This window comes from Pogoniulus pusillus, chromosome Z (genome assembly GCF_015220805.1).
Source record: "Pogoniulus pusillus isolate bPogPus1 chromosome Z, bPogPus1.pri, whole genome shotgun sequence".
Taxonomy (NCBI): domain Eukaryota; kingdom Metazoa; phylum Chordata; class Aves; order Piciformes; family Lybiidae; genus Pogoniulus; species Pogoniulus pusillus.
Window position 1 is genome coordinate 8,943,015 of NC_087309.1, and position 14,887 is coordinate 8,957,901.

General features: G+C 43.4%; 1 protein-coding gene across 1 annotated transcript in view; it reads left to right on the forward strand.

Annotated features, from left to right (window-relative positions):
• CPLANE1 (ciliogenesis and planar polarity effector complex subunit 1) overlaps positions 1–13,761 on the forward strand; it is an 85,634-nt gene extending 71,873 nt beyond the window's left edge. The window contains exons 46-52 of the mRNA XM_064176883.1: positions 3,745–3,910; positions 6,459–6,520; positions 6,941–7,105; positions 8,767–8,879; positions 9,214–9,297; positions 11,155–11,324; positions 13,207–13,761. Coding sequence (XP_064032953.1) covers positions 3,745–3,910; positions 6,459–6,520; positions 6,941–7,105; positions 8,767–8,879; positions 9,214–9,297; positions 11,155–11,324; positions 13,207–13,347 — 901 coding nt within the window. The 3' untranslated portion in view covers positions 13,348–13,761. The remainder of the gene's footprint in view (positions 1–3,744; positions 3,911–6,458; positions 6,521–6,940; positions 7,106–8,766; positions 8,880–9,213; positions 9,298–11,154; positions 11,325–13,206) is intronic.
• Positions 13,762–14,887: the final 1,126 nt, after the last annotated feature.

Here is a 14,887-nt window from a genome sequence, read left to right on the forward strand (position 1 = left end):
TCAGTTCAGTCAAGGAGAACAGAAGCCTTATAAAGTTGTTCAGGAAGGCAGAACAGGAATTTGTCAGTGGCAAGCAGTTTGAGAAGCTCACAACCTTGGACTCCAGTTTGTCATGTTTTTTTTCCCTGCTGGAGATTGCTATACCTCCCCAACTATCAGTTATAAAATCAGCTGTGTTCTTTACCAAATAGGTTGAAATTACAGCTGTTTCCTAATCTTCTTTGTGATATCAATTGCTTAAAAGGCATAATGTGATGGTTTGGGCTCTTACCCGCCCCCCTACACTTTTGAATTTGCCCCAGCTAACTCAGAAAGGCCTCCAGGAATATAAATGAAGCTATTTATTTTACAGCAGCAAATATACAAGCAGCTATTTACAATATATACAGTTATATACAGAAATATACAAAGGATAAACAATACAGAAGCACAACTCCCCTCCCAGAAACCTGAGTCCCCAGGAGGGGCTCTCAAACCACCCCAACACCTTCCCTTCCCCTCTCAACCTTACCCCAGTTCTCAGAAAGAAGAGAGGTGCAGCCAAGAGGTTAGGGAGCAAGGTCAGAGGCCGCAAGGTTAATGAGATGCAGCTCTGTCAAAGCCCAGAAGCAAAGTGAGAGACAAAATGGAGAATGCTATCAAATGTTTTACTTCTTCTTCCCAGAACTCTCAGCGTGACTGTGAGAGAAGTTGACATCAATTGTTTTCATTTCACTGCCCGTTATCTAGTTCTTTTACCAAAACATTCTAGCTTGCTTCAAACTAGCACACATAACTAGAGTTGCTCAGGATGCCAAGCAATCTGTTGAGTTGATGCAGCTGTTCACAGTAGCTTAAGATACTTGTTTCAAGATGTTCTAGTGATTCTGGTTACTTGTTTTAACGTTTATTTGAGTTGTAAAAGCAGCTCAGCATCTTCACATCTGAATCTGTGTGCAGACCATGATATCCTTACCAGCTTTTAAGAATTCTGAGCACATTAATAATAATTACATCAATATATAAATGTTGCTAGGTGGACTGTTTGGTGAAAATTTCAGAGATACATTCAAGTAGCATTTAATGAAAGCTGACAGAAGATCTGAAGACAACTCAATTTCATGCACTTACTGTCACATATGACTGGGAATACTTCTGATTATGACACTTCGCTTTGCTGTACAGTAAATCACTTTTAAGTGTGTCTGGGAGGTGAGGAGAAAGTTCTTCACTGAGAGAGTCATTGGGCACTGGAATGGGCTGCCCGGGGAGGTGGTGGAGTCGTCGTCCCTGGGGCAGTTCAAGGCAAGGTTGGATGTGGCACTTGGTGCCATGGTCTAGCCTTGGGCACTGTGGTAAAGGGTTGGACTTGATGATCTGTGAGTTCTCTTCCAACCTTGGTGATACTGTGATACTGTGATACCCCACACACACTTTGGAAATCCCCCAGACTAGACTCAGCTGGCTCTGGAAATTGAATGAAGCTTATATTTACAGCTTAGCACAATATACAAACAGATTATTTACAGTATTTACAGTTATATACAGAAATAGACAAGGGAAAAGGTAATACAGAAACATGACAGCCCTCCCAGAAACCTGAGTCCCCAGGAGGGGCTCTCAACCACCCTTCTACCTTCTCCCACTTCCCTGCCTTACCCCAGATGTTGCCTTGTGCCCCGCCCCGCCATGGAGGTTAAGAAGCAAGTGGATTAATCAGAGAGATGGAAGGTGAGGTTAGAGAGAAATGCAGCCCACTGCCTGGACAAAGAGTGACTCCCTTATCTATGTTTGGACTCTTGTTATACACCTCAGCAAGCCTATGAATGAAGTAGCCATCACCATTGTTTCACAGCCTGTGGTCTAATCCTTCTCACCAAAACATTCTAGCTAGCTTCAAACTAGCACAGTGTCAAACTTGTAATCCCTTGAAGGTAGTTGTGTCCATAAAATTCAGTCCATAAAATTCCAGGTGAACTGTAGTTACTAGAGATACTTTATGTCATGGTTTTTGAAGAGAGACAACAGAATAAAGCTCTCAAATGAACTGGGGAAAAAACAGAATTCTGTTTGGAGAGAGAGATACAGAAAAGAAATTAACAAAGCAGATACAACATCCATGGTGACCTCCTTAAATTTTCCCCCAACCCAAAACTAACTCCCCAGTGTGTCAATCCTCCACCAGCCTGCCTCTGCCATCCTCTGGAGGCCCCCCAACAGGCCTGCTCCTTGCTTGTTTGTCCCAGTAAAAGCAGTTCCTGCCCGACACGGGGCTGGAGGAGGAGGAAAGGAGAATGAGCTGGTCTCACCTTGAGTTTATAAAGGAACAGCAGAATTATGGCATTGAATAACAATCTTCTATAGTTCCCAACCTGGGACACCTTATTTTTCCAAACTTTCCATTGACTGTGGAATTATTAGTGCCTGTCTTAAAAATGAGAGAAGTTTCAAAGCGGGCTGCAAACCGTGGAGCTTTCAAAATTAAAATGCTTCTCTTGGGAAATTTTTGAGTTTATTAGCTAGCTGCTTACTCTAAAGACTGTTGCAAGGTGAAATTACTACATATTTCTGAGAAGAAGTTATGTTAGTGTTTCTTACTGGGTGTGTTTTTCTGTTGTTAGCGTTCTGAGTTAGTGTTTTTAAAATTACAGAATCAGTCAGGGTTGGAAGGGACCACAAGGATCATCTAGTTCCAACCCCCCTGCCACAGGCAGGGACACCCTACCCTAGACCAGGCTGGACAGAGCCTCCTCCAGCCTGGCCTTAAACACCTCCAGGGATGGGGCCTCAACCAGCTCCCTGGGCAACTCATTCCAGGCTCTCACCACTCTCATGCTCAACAACTTCCTCCTCGCCTCCAGTCTCAGTCTCCCCACCTCCAGCTGTGTTCCATTCCCCCTAGCGCTGTCACTCCCTGAGAGCCTGAAAGTCCCTCCCCAGCTTCTTTGGAGGCCCCCTTCAGTTACTGGAAGGCCATGGTAAGGTCACCTGGGAGCCTCCTCTTCTCCAGACTGAACAGCCCCAACTCTTTCAGTCTGTCCTCATAGCAGAGCTGCTGCAGCCCTCTGAGCATCCCAGTGGCCCTTCTCTGGAAACACTCCAGCATCTCCATATCGTTCTTGTAATAGGGGCTCCAGAACTGGATGCAGTACTCCAGGTGGGGTCTCACCAGAGCTGAGTAGAGGGAGAGAATCACCTCTCTCGACCTGCTGGCCACACTTCTCCTGATACAGCCTAGGATCTTATTGGCCTTCTAGGCTGCAAGTGCTCACTGCTGGCTCATGTTGAACTTCTCATCCACCAGGACCCCCAAGTCCCTCAGGTGAGGAGCCCACAGGTTGAAGGGAGGGAACAAAAGTGATGGTAGAATCTCACTGGTCTTTTTTTCTTTTTAGATATTGAGACTAGACACACTTTAAACATGAGAGATCAAGGCTAAAATTACTTGAAGTTTTTTTTGTGCCATTTATGCTATAAAGGTTTATTCCATTTATCCACATTTAAATCTTTGGTCCAATTAGCTGAATGTAGTTGATAAACAGAAGGAGAAAAAAATCAGTAAATGTGCTGGAAATTAATTATGTGCCAGAATTCCATGAAGCAAAACTGTGCAGAGGAAAATTTCTCTATTGTTTTATTACTTACACTTTTAGCTGAATTGGAATTTGTAAAGGATTGTTTTTTATTGTTGTTTTTTAATGTTATATCATGTTTAGCTGCCATTATTGTAATATAAATGTAATGTGCTATATTATTTGCTGTCAGGATTCATGATTCTGCTGCTGGACATTCTCAAAAGACAGAAAAGGAGAACAGAGAGATAAAGGCATGGATGAAAAGAAAACAAAAAGAAAGAATGAGAGAATATGTGAAGAAGGTGGAAGAGCAAAGAAAGAAAGAACGTAATCCATTCAGTGTCCGAAAGACTATCGTAAGTATCTTGAAGGGTAACTGGTGTACAAGTGTTGTTTATTCAGGTTGGATAATACAAAGGTAGTGATTTTTTTTTCTATTTTAGTGATTTTTATTTAAATTATGTATAATTTTATTGAACTGGCCTTAGTTGAGCGAGAAGTGATCAGTAAGCAAATAAACCAGTGTTCTTCACAGGCAGCAATAATGACAACAGTGTGTCCCCCAGCTCTAGACTCAAAAGGTATAGTACCCTGACTGTAATGGATATAATTCTAATACTACCTGCTGGAGAGAGTCCAGCAGAGGGCCACCAGGATGACTGGGGGACTTGAGAATCTCTCCTACAAAATGATACTGAGAGCTCTGGGCCTGTTTAGTCTGGAGAAGACCGAGAGGAGATCTGGTCAATGTGTACAAATATCTGAGAGGTAGATGAGAAGTGGCTGGGGCCAGTCTCTTTTCACTGGTCAGCAGCAATAAGACAAGGAGCAACAGCTACAAACTGGAACACAGAAGGTTACAGCTCAACATGAGGAGAAACTTCTTTGCAGTGAGGGTAACGGAGCCCTGGCACAGGCTGCCCAGAGAGGTTGTGGAGTCTCCTTCTCTGGAGACTTTCCAGACCCTCCTGGATGTGTTCCTGTGCAAACTACTCTACTGGATCCTGTCTTGGCAGGGAGGTTGGACTCAGTGATCTCTGAAGGTCCCTTCCAACCTCTAAAGCCCTGTGATCCAGTAAAGTGTGGCATTGGAACTTGTAAATAAGCTAAGTCTGCACTAGAATTTGTAAAATTTGATAAGAAAAACAAGTCTTCATTGATGCATACTACCTGCACAACAGACAAGACCCAAAAAATTGGTTTTGAAATCGTATTGCACAGCTTTATGTAAAGAGATAATTATGCTCAACAATCTCTGGAGGCCCCTTCCAACCTCTAAAGTTCTGTGATTCTGTGAATATTCACTGATAATAAGCTGCATTTTATCAGGGAGCTGTAAGGACATGTTTACATCTTGTTTCTCCTTCCTCTACACTTCTTAGAAAGCCCCACTGAATTTTCAATGCAGAATTCATATGCGAGCATCCTTAACAATTGCATCAGGATACTGAGGGCAGCCATCCTTGTCATTCACAGAGAGAGAAGTGTATGCAATTAGTGTCAGCAGAGGTGTTTCAATATGGCAAATACCTCAAATAGCTGATTACTTTTTTGTTGAAGGTTGGTTCCAATACGGGTGCAAAAAAATACTTCCTTCTCTCCTAGACTTTTTTTAACTTCAGTTAGTGAATACATGCTTATGGCCTCGTGAATCTCATCTGACTGCACTGCACTAGAAATAACTGGAGGCAAAAAAAGAACTATGAAAGCCACTCCAAAACAACTTCCCAATCAATATTACGTCTTAAAATATGCATTTTTCACCTGGATAACTTCAGGACCTGAAAAGAGACTGCTGACTAGAGACGCTCCAAGGTTTCAAGAGAGGATACTGAGCAACAGCAAATACACCACCCTACTTTTTTTTAACTCATCAGTTGAACACAGGGCATGATTATTTGATGCTGAAGCTTTCCTAGGTTTAGCTCCTAAACAGCAAACTTGTAACACACATTACTTTTCTGTTGCTAAATAATGGAATTATTTTAGGAAGAGTAACACAGTCAGAATTTAAGCCTGCTTCTGGGGGGAAAAGGGAAGGATCTATGTGGAAGTTTTGTGTGACTGTGTACAAAATCAGCTGGGAAGGTCACTGATGTTTCGGGAAACTGAGGATAAGGCCCTTTTAAACTTGACAGTGAAGACATATCCTTAGAACATTTGTGATGGTTTGGGTGTTCCCCGCCTCCCACACACTTTAGAAATCACCCAGACTAGTCTCAGCTGGCTCTGGGAATATAAATGAAGCTATTTATTGACAGCTAGCACAATATACAAGCAGATATTTACAGTATATACAGTTATAGACAGAAATATACAAGGTAAAAACAATACAGAAGCACAGCTCCCCTCCCAGAAACCTGAGTCCCCAGGAGGGGCTCTCAACCACCTCTGCACCTTCCCCCTGACCCTCTCAACCTTACCCCAGTCCCAAGAAAGAGTAGAGGTTCGGCCAAGAGGTTAAGAAGCAAAGGTGAGTGGAAGGTGAGGTTAGGGAGATGCAGCTCAGTCAGCAGCCCAAGGCAGAGTGTGAAAATGGCGAGAGAGTTATCTAATGTTTTCATTTCTCCTTCCCAAACTCCTTTGCGAGACTCTGAGGGAAGTAGACATCACCACTGTTTTCCTTTCACAGCCTGTAATCTAGTTCCTCTCACCAAAACATTCTAGCCTGCTTCAAACTAGCACAACCTTCTAAAGCATATGAGCCATGGAAGGTGTGGCTGCTTATAGAGACCATCTTACCTGAATTTCTTGGTAGGTCCAGATGCTTTCATACTGTTTTCTTTCTGGAGAGTATCTTAAACAGTAACTTTCAAGTCAATAATTCTACATTTTGAGAATGAGAGATTGGAATAAGGCCACAATACATAATAAGCTGGTGATTATTTTACTTTTCTTGCACAGCCCTGTAGCCTTACTTCAAAGGACATTAAATTACTGCAGAAGAAGAAAGAAGAAAAAGACAAGTAAGTTTCTACAAATGTAGCTTCTGGTATTCTTATTTATATTTTAATCTTCCAATCTTAAGGAAGAGGTAGTTTTAATTCTTTTGTCTAGGAAATTCAGGTATGAATGGCATTTCAAGCAAAAGTGTAAATAATTCCTGTTCAGCTTATCATCTAGGAAAATTCTAAATGTGTTTCATCATTGACTGTATTTTCCACTTTTCAGATCATTTTTTTCCCTAGGGTTGACCTGTTCATTCTGTCAAACCCATTGTTAATAAACATTTTAACATTTTGTTAATTATCTTAAATGGGTTAGTGAATATTCTCTAGAACTGCACAACTATATCCTTATATTCTGGTTACCAGGTAGCTTGACAAGCCAATTGCAATTAAAAGAGTAGTAGCGTGAATTAATTATGTAATGTTACTTCTCCATAGAGTCCTGTTGTCTGAAACTCACAGCATGAGAATATCACAAGCACTTTCCCTGATGGATGAAATGTTATCTGAAACAGTGGTGCTACCTGCAAAAGAACATAGGTTGTTGTCCAGGACAAGGTCACCTCAAGAGTACAGTAGAAGGAATAGAGCGTCTACTAAAGGGTAACAGCTTTAAGCCTTACTCCTGCTTTGAGGTGTAGGTGCCTTTATTACACATCTGATTTCTCTGCAATTTGTAGCTAGTTGGTATAGGGTTAGCTTGAGAGAAGCTTTATATTCTGGCAGAATCAAAGATATACTGTGGATCAGAGGATTCCTAAGGCTCTGTACCAGTCTTCTTACAAGTACTAGTGCAAATCTTGGAGGGAGCCTTAAAATGCCTTTTGGAGCACAGCATTGGCCAGCTGTAGAGTCAGAGCTGTAATCCATGTCCTAACCTGTGTCCCGGTTCTAATTTAAATTTCCAGAGACTGAAATAAATTTGATTGAACTAATAACAATTTTTTACAGAGTGCCCTTCCCCCTTCCCCCTTCTTTCCCCAAAGAGAGGAATTAGATTTAGAGAGAGGAAAAGGTAAACACACCCAAATAAATGAATCTCACTCTATTTGGAAGTTAAAAAGGAAAGTTTAACGATAACATGAAAAGGTATCTGAGGTAGGGAAGTTACAAAGGTACAAGGAAAGGAAAGCAAATACAAAAGGTAGAAATACAACCCGATTTTGATGGTGATGGCCACGTGGTGAAACAGAACCAGGAACAGGATGGTGATGCTGGTAAGCAGGGAGGCAGGGAGCACAGAGAGAGAGCAACAAGAAGTCCCTCTGCTTTTATGGATCTTTAGACAGGAAGAGGGAGTGGGCTAACCATCACCTGGTGGTGTTCAGACCCACCCCTGGGGAGGGGTCAAGACCACCTAGGGTCAGTTTCAAGGTTACTCCCGCTGGAGGGTTAACCCTATACAACCTGTCCCACTCAGCAGCAATCCTGTTGGACTATAGCCAGCACCATAACAGTCTGAAGAGCATCTAGTAACAAGCATGCAGCAAATAAACATAAAACTGTGCATAAATACAAACTACTTAAGTTAGAATTCAGCACAGTCTCAATTTACTCCCTTTTCTTCCTTTTTCTTTCATTACCTGTGATTTTACTTGTTCTTTCTTTTGCACTTTGGTTCTTACTGCCTTTTGAGATGGTGGTATTTGAGTATTTTGGTGATTGGTAAAGTTATTCTTGATGCCACTAATGTGTGTATGTGTAATTCAGGTGTAAATGGGAGTATGCTTTTTCTTCTACATCTGCTTTTATGTTTTCCAAAATAGTATGAGGAACTGTGTACTTCAGATAATCTCATAGCTTCCAAACATAAATACTGCTGCATCTCTCTCTTTTATAAGTTCCAGCATAGAGCATTAAGATGAATATGGTCAGTGCTGCACAGAGGCTGCTGATGGTGTCCAGGAGCAGTTTAAGTACACTTGGCCTGACAGAATCAGAAATGCTAAGAAATGTCATGCAGAAAGCCACCTTTGGAGTGGCAGTAAAGTAGTAATTGTGTTGGACCTAAAGTGACATTTGGTAAAGCCCATTTGAAATGCCTTCACTGTGACTGCCAGCAGTTCTGATTGTGGTGAGGCTTACTGGCCCAAGCAGCATATGGGGCTGAACCTCAGCCAGGAGGTCTAAAGGTGCTTTCTATGGCCTTTTGTGCTTCATGTAAATAAGCCTTATTAGATCTAAGTTGTGTGGAGCAATAATATGTGGTAGGCAGAGGTAAGTGTTTGGCCTTTGTTGTTGTGATTTCTTTTTCCCTTTTGTAGAGAGCATCCAAACAATCCGGTCCAGTCAGAAAGGAGCAAAACTGCTGCCAGACCCACCCTTGGTCAAAAAGGACACCATTTCCTCCCAGCTCGTGGTCTAACACAGCCCAAGAGTAAGAACAGAACCTTCATAATGAAGGCACATCTTGATCTTTAAGTTACTACTGAACTTTGGGAGGGAGGAGCTTTAATACCTATGTAGAAAGTAAGAGTTTTAGTTGTGGAGATTTCTTGTCTTAAAGCTTTTGCAGTTCTTTTGGTGGCCTGTTAAATGATGAGTGACCTTTCCTCATCAACTGTGTCCTAAATCCAAAGTAGCTTAATTTGCCATCGCAAGCGCACTGTGCAATCCAGGAAGCAAGCTAGTAGATGAATATGTTGAAGTCTCTTTTCAGTAGAGCTGATCTACTACACCTAACAGAGGAAATGGTTTCTTTGTCTTCCCAGGAAATGCCTGTATGCTCCTACAGAAAAGTACTCCCAGAGGAGGAATGAGAAGTGTGGCAAAGTGCCCTGTTAATTCTAGACACTGTAAGTTACAATCAGCAATGAGTTAGTGCTCTTCAGACATAAAATACAGGGGGGAAATATGACACAGAGAACACATTTGAGAATACACTCTGGGTAGAATTTATGCAGCACAGGCCTCAGATACAGCAGTAGTTCAGAAGGATAGACGTCACCATCTCCCTCCCACATAAAAATCCGTTTCTTCAGACACTTTCAAAATGTTTCTGTCACCTCTGTTTTCCTCCTGAATGGTTCTAGCCAGGTGGTAGTTTCAAGATTAGCATAATGAATGTGCTAGATTTTGCTGATTTCCTGAAATGAGCATTAGGAAGTCAGGAGGGACAAGTGAGTTCAATCCTTTAACTGAAGCTGACAGAGAGAGAGTTAGCAGTACCATACACAAATGTTGTGTGCTTGCCCTTACCTTCCTATGCTGCACACTTTCTGAGTTCTTGAAAGTAGGAATTGCCTCTGTTATCTTCTGTACAGTTTCTATTTAAGGTACTGCTTTGCTGTAGAATGAAAAAAAAATGTATGACTGAACAGCTGTTTATGAAAACCCAACTTTCACTTTGCTGTGCCTCTCTGTGTAGGTCTAGACACCCCACAAAAATGTCTATATTCAAATTCTCTAATAGATGCAGGATTTGATTACAAGAGTAGAATTTCTGAGCAGACAGCAAAAGATGGAGCAATCCAGTTGGAAACTTGGGAAGTGCTGTGGATTGATGCTGTTCTCCCTTACACCCAAACTACATTGGGGCATAATAGAGACGCTGTTAGGTTAATCAATATCAGTTTAGTTTAGTTGGTAGTGTTGGAAAGGGACAGAAGCAACAGTAAGCAGATAGGCATTTTTCCTGAGTCAGTTGTTCATCTCTACAGATATGGAAAAGCATTCTCCTCCTGTTTTCCATACTTTCTCTTTTTAAACTGTAAATGGAGGTATTTCACTCATTTCTGCTAACCTTCTTATATCTTTTTCTCCAGTACATCCCATCACTGCTAGGACTTCCACTAAAGTTTCATGGCTTCTGTGATGGTTTGGGTGTTCCCTGCCCCCCCACACTTTAGAAATCACCCAGACTAGACTCAGCCGGCTCTGGAAATTGAATGAAGCTTATAGTTACAGCTGGCACAATATACAAGTAGATATTTACAGTCTATACAGTTGTAGACAGAAATATACAAAATAAAAAGGTAATACAGAAACACAACAGCCCTCCCAGAAACCTGAGTCCCCAGGAAGGGCTCACAACTGCCCCTTCACCTTCCCCCTACCCCTCTCAACCTTACCCCAGTCCCTAGGAAGAATGGAGGTTTGGTCAGGGGAGTTAGGAAGCAAAGTGGATTAGCCCAAAATGGAGGGTGAGGTTAGAGAGATGCAGCTCAGCCAGCAGCCCCAGTGAGAGTGGTTATCTATGTTTTTATTTCTTGTTCCTATACATCTCAGCAAGCCTATGAGGGAAGTAGACCTCACCATTGTTTTCCTTTCACAGCCTGTAATCTAGTTCTTCTCACCAAAACATTCTAGCCTGCTTCAAACTACCACAGCTTCTAAGATGCACAAATCGAGGATTTAGTTTTACTCCTCTGTTGAATAATGTAGCAATGTCTGTTTTGGGGGACTGCAGTACAGGACTTGGATGCAGTAGGCCCTGTGCCTATTCCTATTCCACTTAGTGTTCTTCCTGGGTTTACAGTGAGAGGCTGGAAGAGAGTTGCAGCAACACCAGTTCAGGATAACAGGGCACGTTGGTTTTACATGTATTTAGACACAGCTTCAGTTCTTAGAACTTGGAGCTTCTAGGAGAAATTTCAAGACACTCAGAAGAAAACACAAGATGTTACCATGCTGTGATTGGCTTTTCTCCTCAGCTGCTGAATACAGAGTCAGCAGAGCATCAAAACAAATGCCTTCACGTGTTGCCACTGCAGTTCAGACACAAGATGCCGACTCAGAAACCGATCGAGATGTAGTAAGTCCTTGGACTGTACCTGGTAATATCCACAGAATACTTCAAGATACTCACGACTCCTTGTTCCAGGTAGGATATCATCTCATTCTGGGAATGATGTGATACCTAGCATTTAACACTTAGTCTAATTCTGCTTTATTTAAACATAGTTACAGTATCACACAGTATCACAGTATCATCAAGGTTGGAAGAGACCTCATAGATCATCAAGTCCAACCCTTTACCACAGAGCTCAAGGCTAGACCATGGCACCAAGTGCCACGTCCAATCCTGCCTTGAACAGCCCCAGGGACGGCGACTCCACCACCTCCCCGGGCAGCCCATTCCAGTGTCCAATGACTCTCTCAGGGAAGAACTTTCTCCTCACCTCCAGCCTAAATTTCCCCTGGCGCAGCCTGAGGCTGTGTCCTCTTGTTCTGGTGCTGGCCACCTGAGAGAAGAGAGCAACCTCCTCCTGGCCACAACCACCCCTCAGTTAGTTGTAGACAGCAATAAGGTCACCCCTGAGCCTCCTCTTCTCCAGGCTAAACAATCCCAGCTCCCTCAGCCTCTCCTCATAGGGCTGTGCTCAAGGCTGCCCTTCTCTGGACACGCTCAAGCATCTCAATGTCCCTCCTAAACTGGGGGGCCCAGAACTGAACACAGCACTCAAGGTGTGGTCTAACCAGTGCAGAGTACAGGGGCAGAATGACCTCCCTGCTCCTGCTGGACACACCATTCCTGATGCAGGCCAGGATGCCACTGGCTCTCTTGGCCACATGGGCACAGTGCTGGCTCATGTTCAGGTGGGTATCAATCAGCACCCCCAGATCCCTCTCTCTCTGGCTGCTCTCCAGCCACTCCAACCCCAGCCTGTATCTCTGCATGGGTTGTTGTAGCCAAAGTGCAGCACCAGCACTTGGAGCTATTGAACCCCATCCCATTGGCCTCTGCCCATCTGTCCAGGCGGTCAAGGTCCCGCTGCAGAGCCCTTCTGCCCTCCAACCCAGCCACATCTGCCCCCAGCTTGGTGTCATCTGCAAACTTGCTGATGACTGACTCCATGCCCTCATCCAGATCATCTATGAAGATGTTAAAGAGGATGGGGCCCAGCACAGATCCCTGAGGGACACCACTAGTGACAGCTGCCAGCTGGATGTGGCACCATTCACCACTATTCTCTGGCCTCATCCCTCCAGCCAGTTCCTAACCCAGCACAGAGTGTTGCCATCCAAGCCATGGGCTGACAGCTTAGCCAGCAGTTTGCTGTGGGAGACAGTGTCAAAGGCCTTGCTGAAGTCCAGATAGACCACATCCACAGGCCTCCCCACATCCACCAAGCGGGTCACCTGATCATAGAAGGAGTTCAGGTTGAAGAGGCAGGATCTGCCCTTCCTAAACCCATGCTGGCTGGACCTGAGCCCTTTGCCATCCCTCAGGTGCGCTCTTATCACCCCCAAGATAACCTGCTCCATCAGTTTCCCTGGCACTGAGGTCAGGCTGACAGGTCTGTAGTTCCCAGGTTCCTCCATCCGACCCTTCTTGTGGATGGGGACCACGTTGGCCATTTTCCAGTCTCCTGGAACCTCTCCGGTGAGCCAGGACTGCTGGAAAATGATGGAGAGTGGCTTGGCCAGCTCAGCTGCCAGCTCTCTCAGCACCCTAGGATGGATGGGACAGGGACAGAGGTGCATAAATTATGGTCATTCACCAGAACTACATTTACAAGCAAGGTCATTATTGTGGGCCTTGCCAACAAACATTCTTTATTACGACTGTATAGGCAAGTCTTCTGTCCAGGCAACAGATGCTAGTGGTACAGAAAAACAAACTGCGTTTATTGCAGGGTAATGGGATATATAATTTGATTAGGGTGTGTTTGAAAAGAGCAGGATCGTTTGTACTGGCTGCACAGAGGTCTTGTCAATGAATGGTATGCAATGGTTCAGCTCGTCTTCTTTTTCTCTTCTAGGCCTCTGCAGTGGACCCAGTGAGTTTCTCTCCTCCTGGCATTATTGACACTGATGGTATTTCTGAAAGCACCGGAAGCATCCTTAGCAAGCTGGACTGGAATGCAGTTGAGGCTATGGTAGCAGATGTGGAAGACATGTGAATAAAATTTCTCAGCTGCTCTGCCCTTCCAGTTGCTGGTGTTTGTTTTTCTCACAGTTTTCCTAAGTACCATTGTTCTACTTAAAATGGATTGAGACCTGCATTGGTTTTCTTCTTAAGCAGCACAGAAACTCTCACTGCTTTATGTTTTGCTTAGGTGAAATTCCTTAACGCATAGTTTGCTTTCCATATGTCTTCAAATCCACAAGAACTAAACATAGCTGGTCAATGCAGAAGAGTCTTCAAGAACTTCTGGGTCAGCTACTTTGCTCCTTTTAAATGCATTACAAGTATTAATCTGTTTTAAGAGCACTGCACTACTGTTTTACCTTTGATATTTAACATCACTGTGGTTGAAATTATATTTGTAACTTAATTGTGATAACCTGATTTAATAAAAGTTAGTTTGTTAGTTTCTTCTGTCCAGTGATTTTATTAGAGCACTTACTGCTGTATACTGCTGTGACTGTGCACAGGCACTGCCCTGGTATTTTACACCTACCTTAAAACAGTTTGTACAACCTTATTTGTATTGAAGTACAAGCTTACTTGTATCATAGTTTAGAGAAATCTTAGAGGAGTTTGGCTGATAGAAAGGCAGCAGTCATGAAATGCAGAGTTCTGTTAGGAAAATCAGACAAGGCCCCATGGACAAGTGCTTAGTGAGGTACAGAAGAACATTGCTGCTCATGTGTCCATATAGTGCTGTCATATTGCAGTTCTTGCAGCACCCAGATGTTTGAGGAAAAATTTCTACCTAGTTGTGGTAGCCTGGACAGATGCAGCTGTGATGACTCTTTCTCAGCAGCAGCAGTAGTTTTTCTTGTAGTGAAGTCAAGTGTGTTCAGTTCTTGTGCTTAATTACTGTCACCCAATACTGTTTTAAACTGTGTTTCCAAGTGAAACTGCATCTTGGGAAACATCAATAAATACTGCTCAGAGAAAGCCTGTTGCAGGATTACAGACACAGCAGGACAGAACTGACAGATTCTGTAGGCTCAGAGGTCAGGACTGGATGTGTATTTGCAGCAGCCCTCAGAATTTGCATCGGTTTGCCCCACAGTGGTGGTGTGGCCAGAGTCCAAAACTCAGTACTTGGAGAAATCATCTCAGAATGAAAAAGGTTAAGCAGCTTGGAAGAGATAGTCCAAAGCATGAAGCTGTGACTTTATTCAAATTGGCCTTCTCCAGCGGGGCAGCAAGGAAATTGTCAGTAACCACCTTCTGTCTCTGGTGTGAGAGAGTCTGAAAAATCCTGGTTTAGCCAAGTATGAAAGTCTTGTTATGATCACAGCCAGCCGTGACAAGGAAGAGAAGCAGTCAGGGGCAAGATGACAGCTCATAAACTTTATCCTAGAAGGCTTGTGGAAACTATCACACTTGGCCTTTTTCACCTGTGACCTGCAGAGTCACAGCAGTATGAAAAAGCACTCTGATATATGGGAACAAGGTAAGAGCAACTGTGGTGCATCTTTTCATAGGGTCAGAGGTGAAACTTTTCAGTATGTTGTTGTGGAGGGGTTTCTCTATTCCTCCCCTGT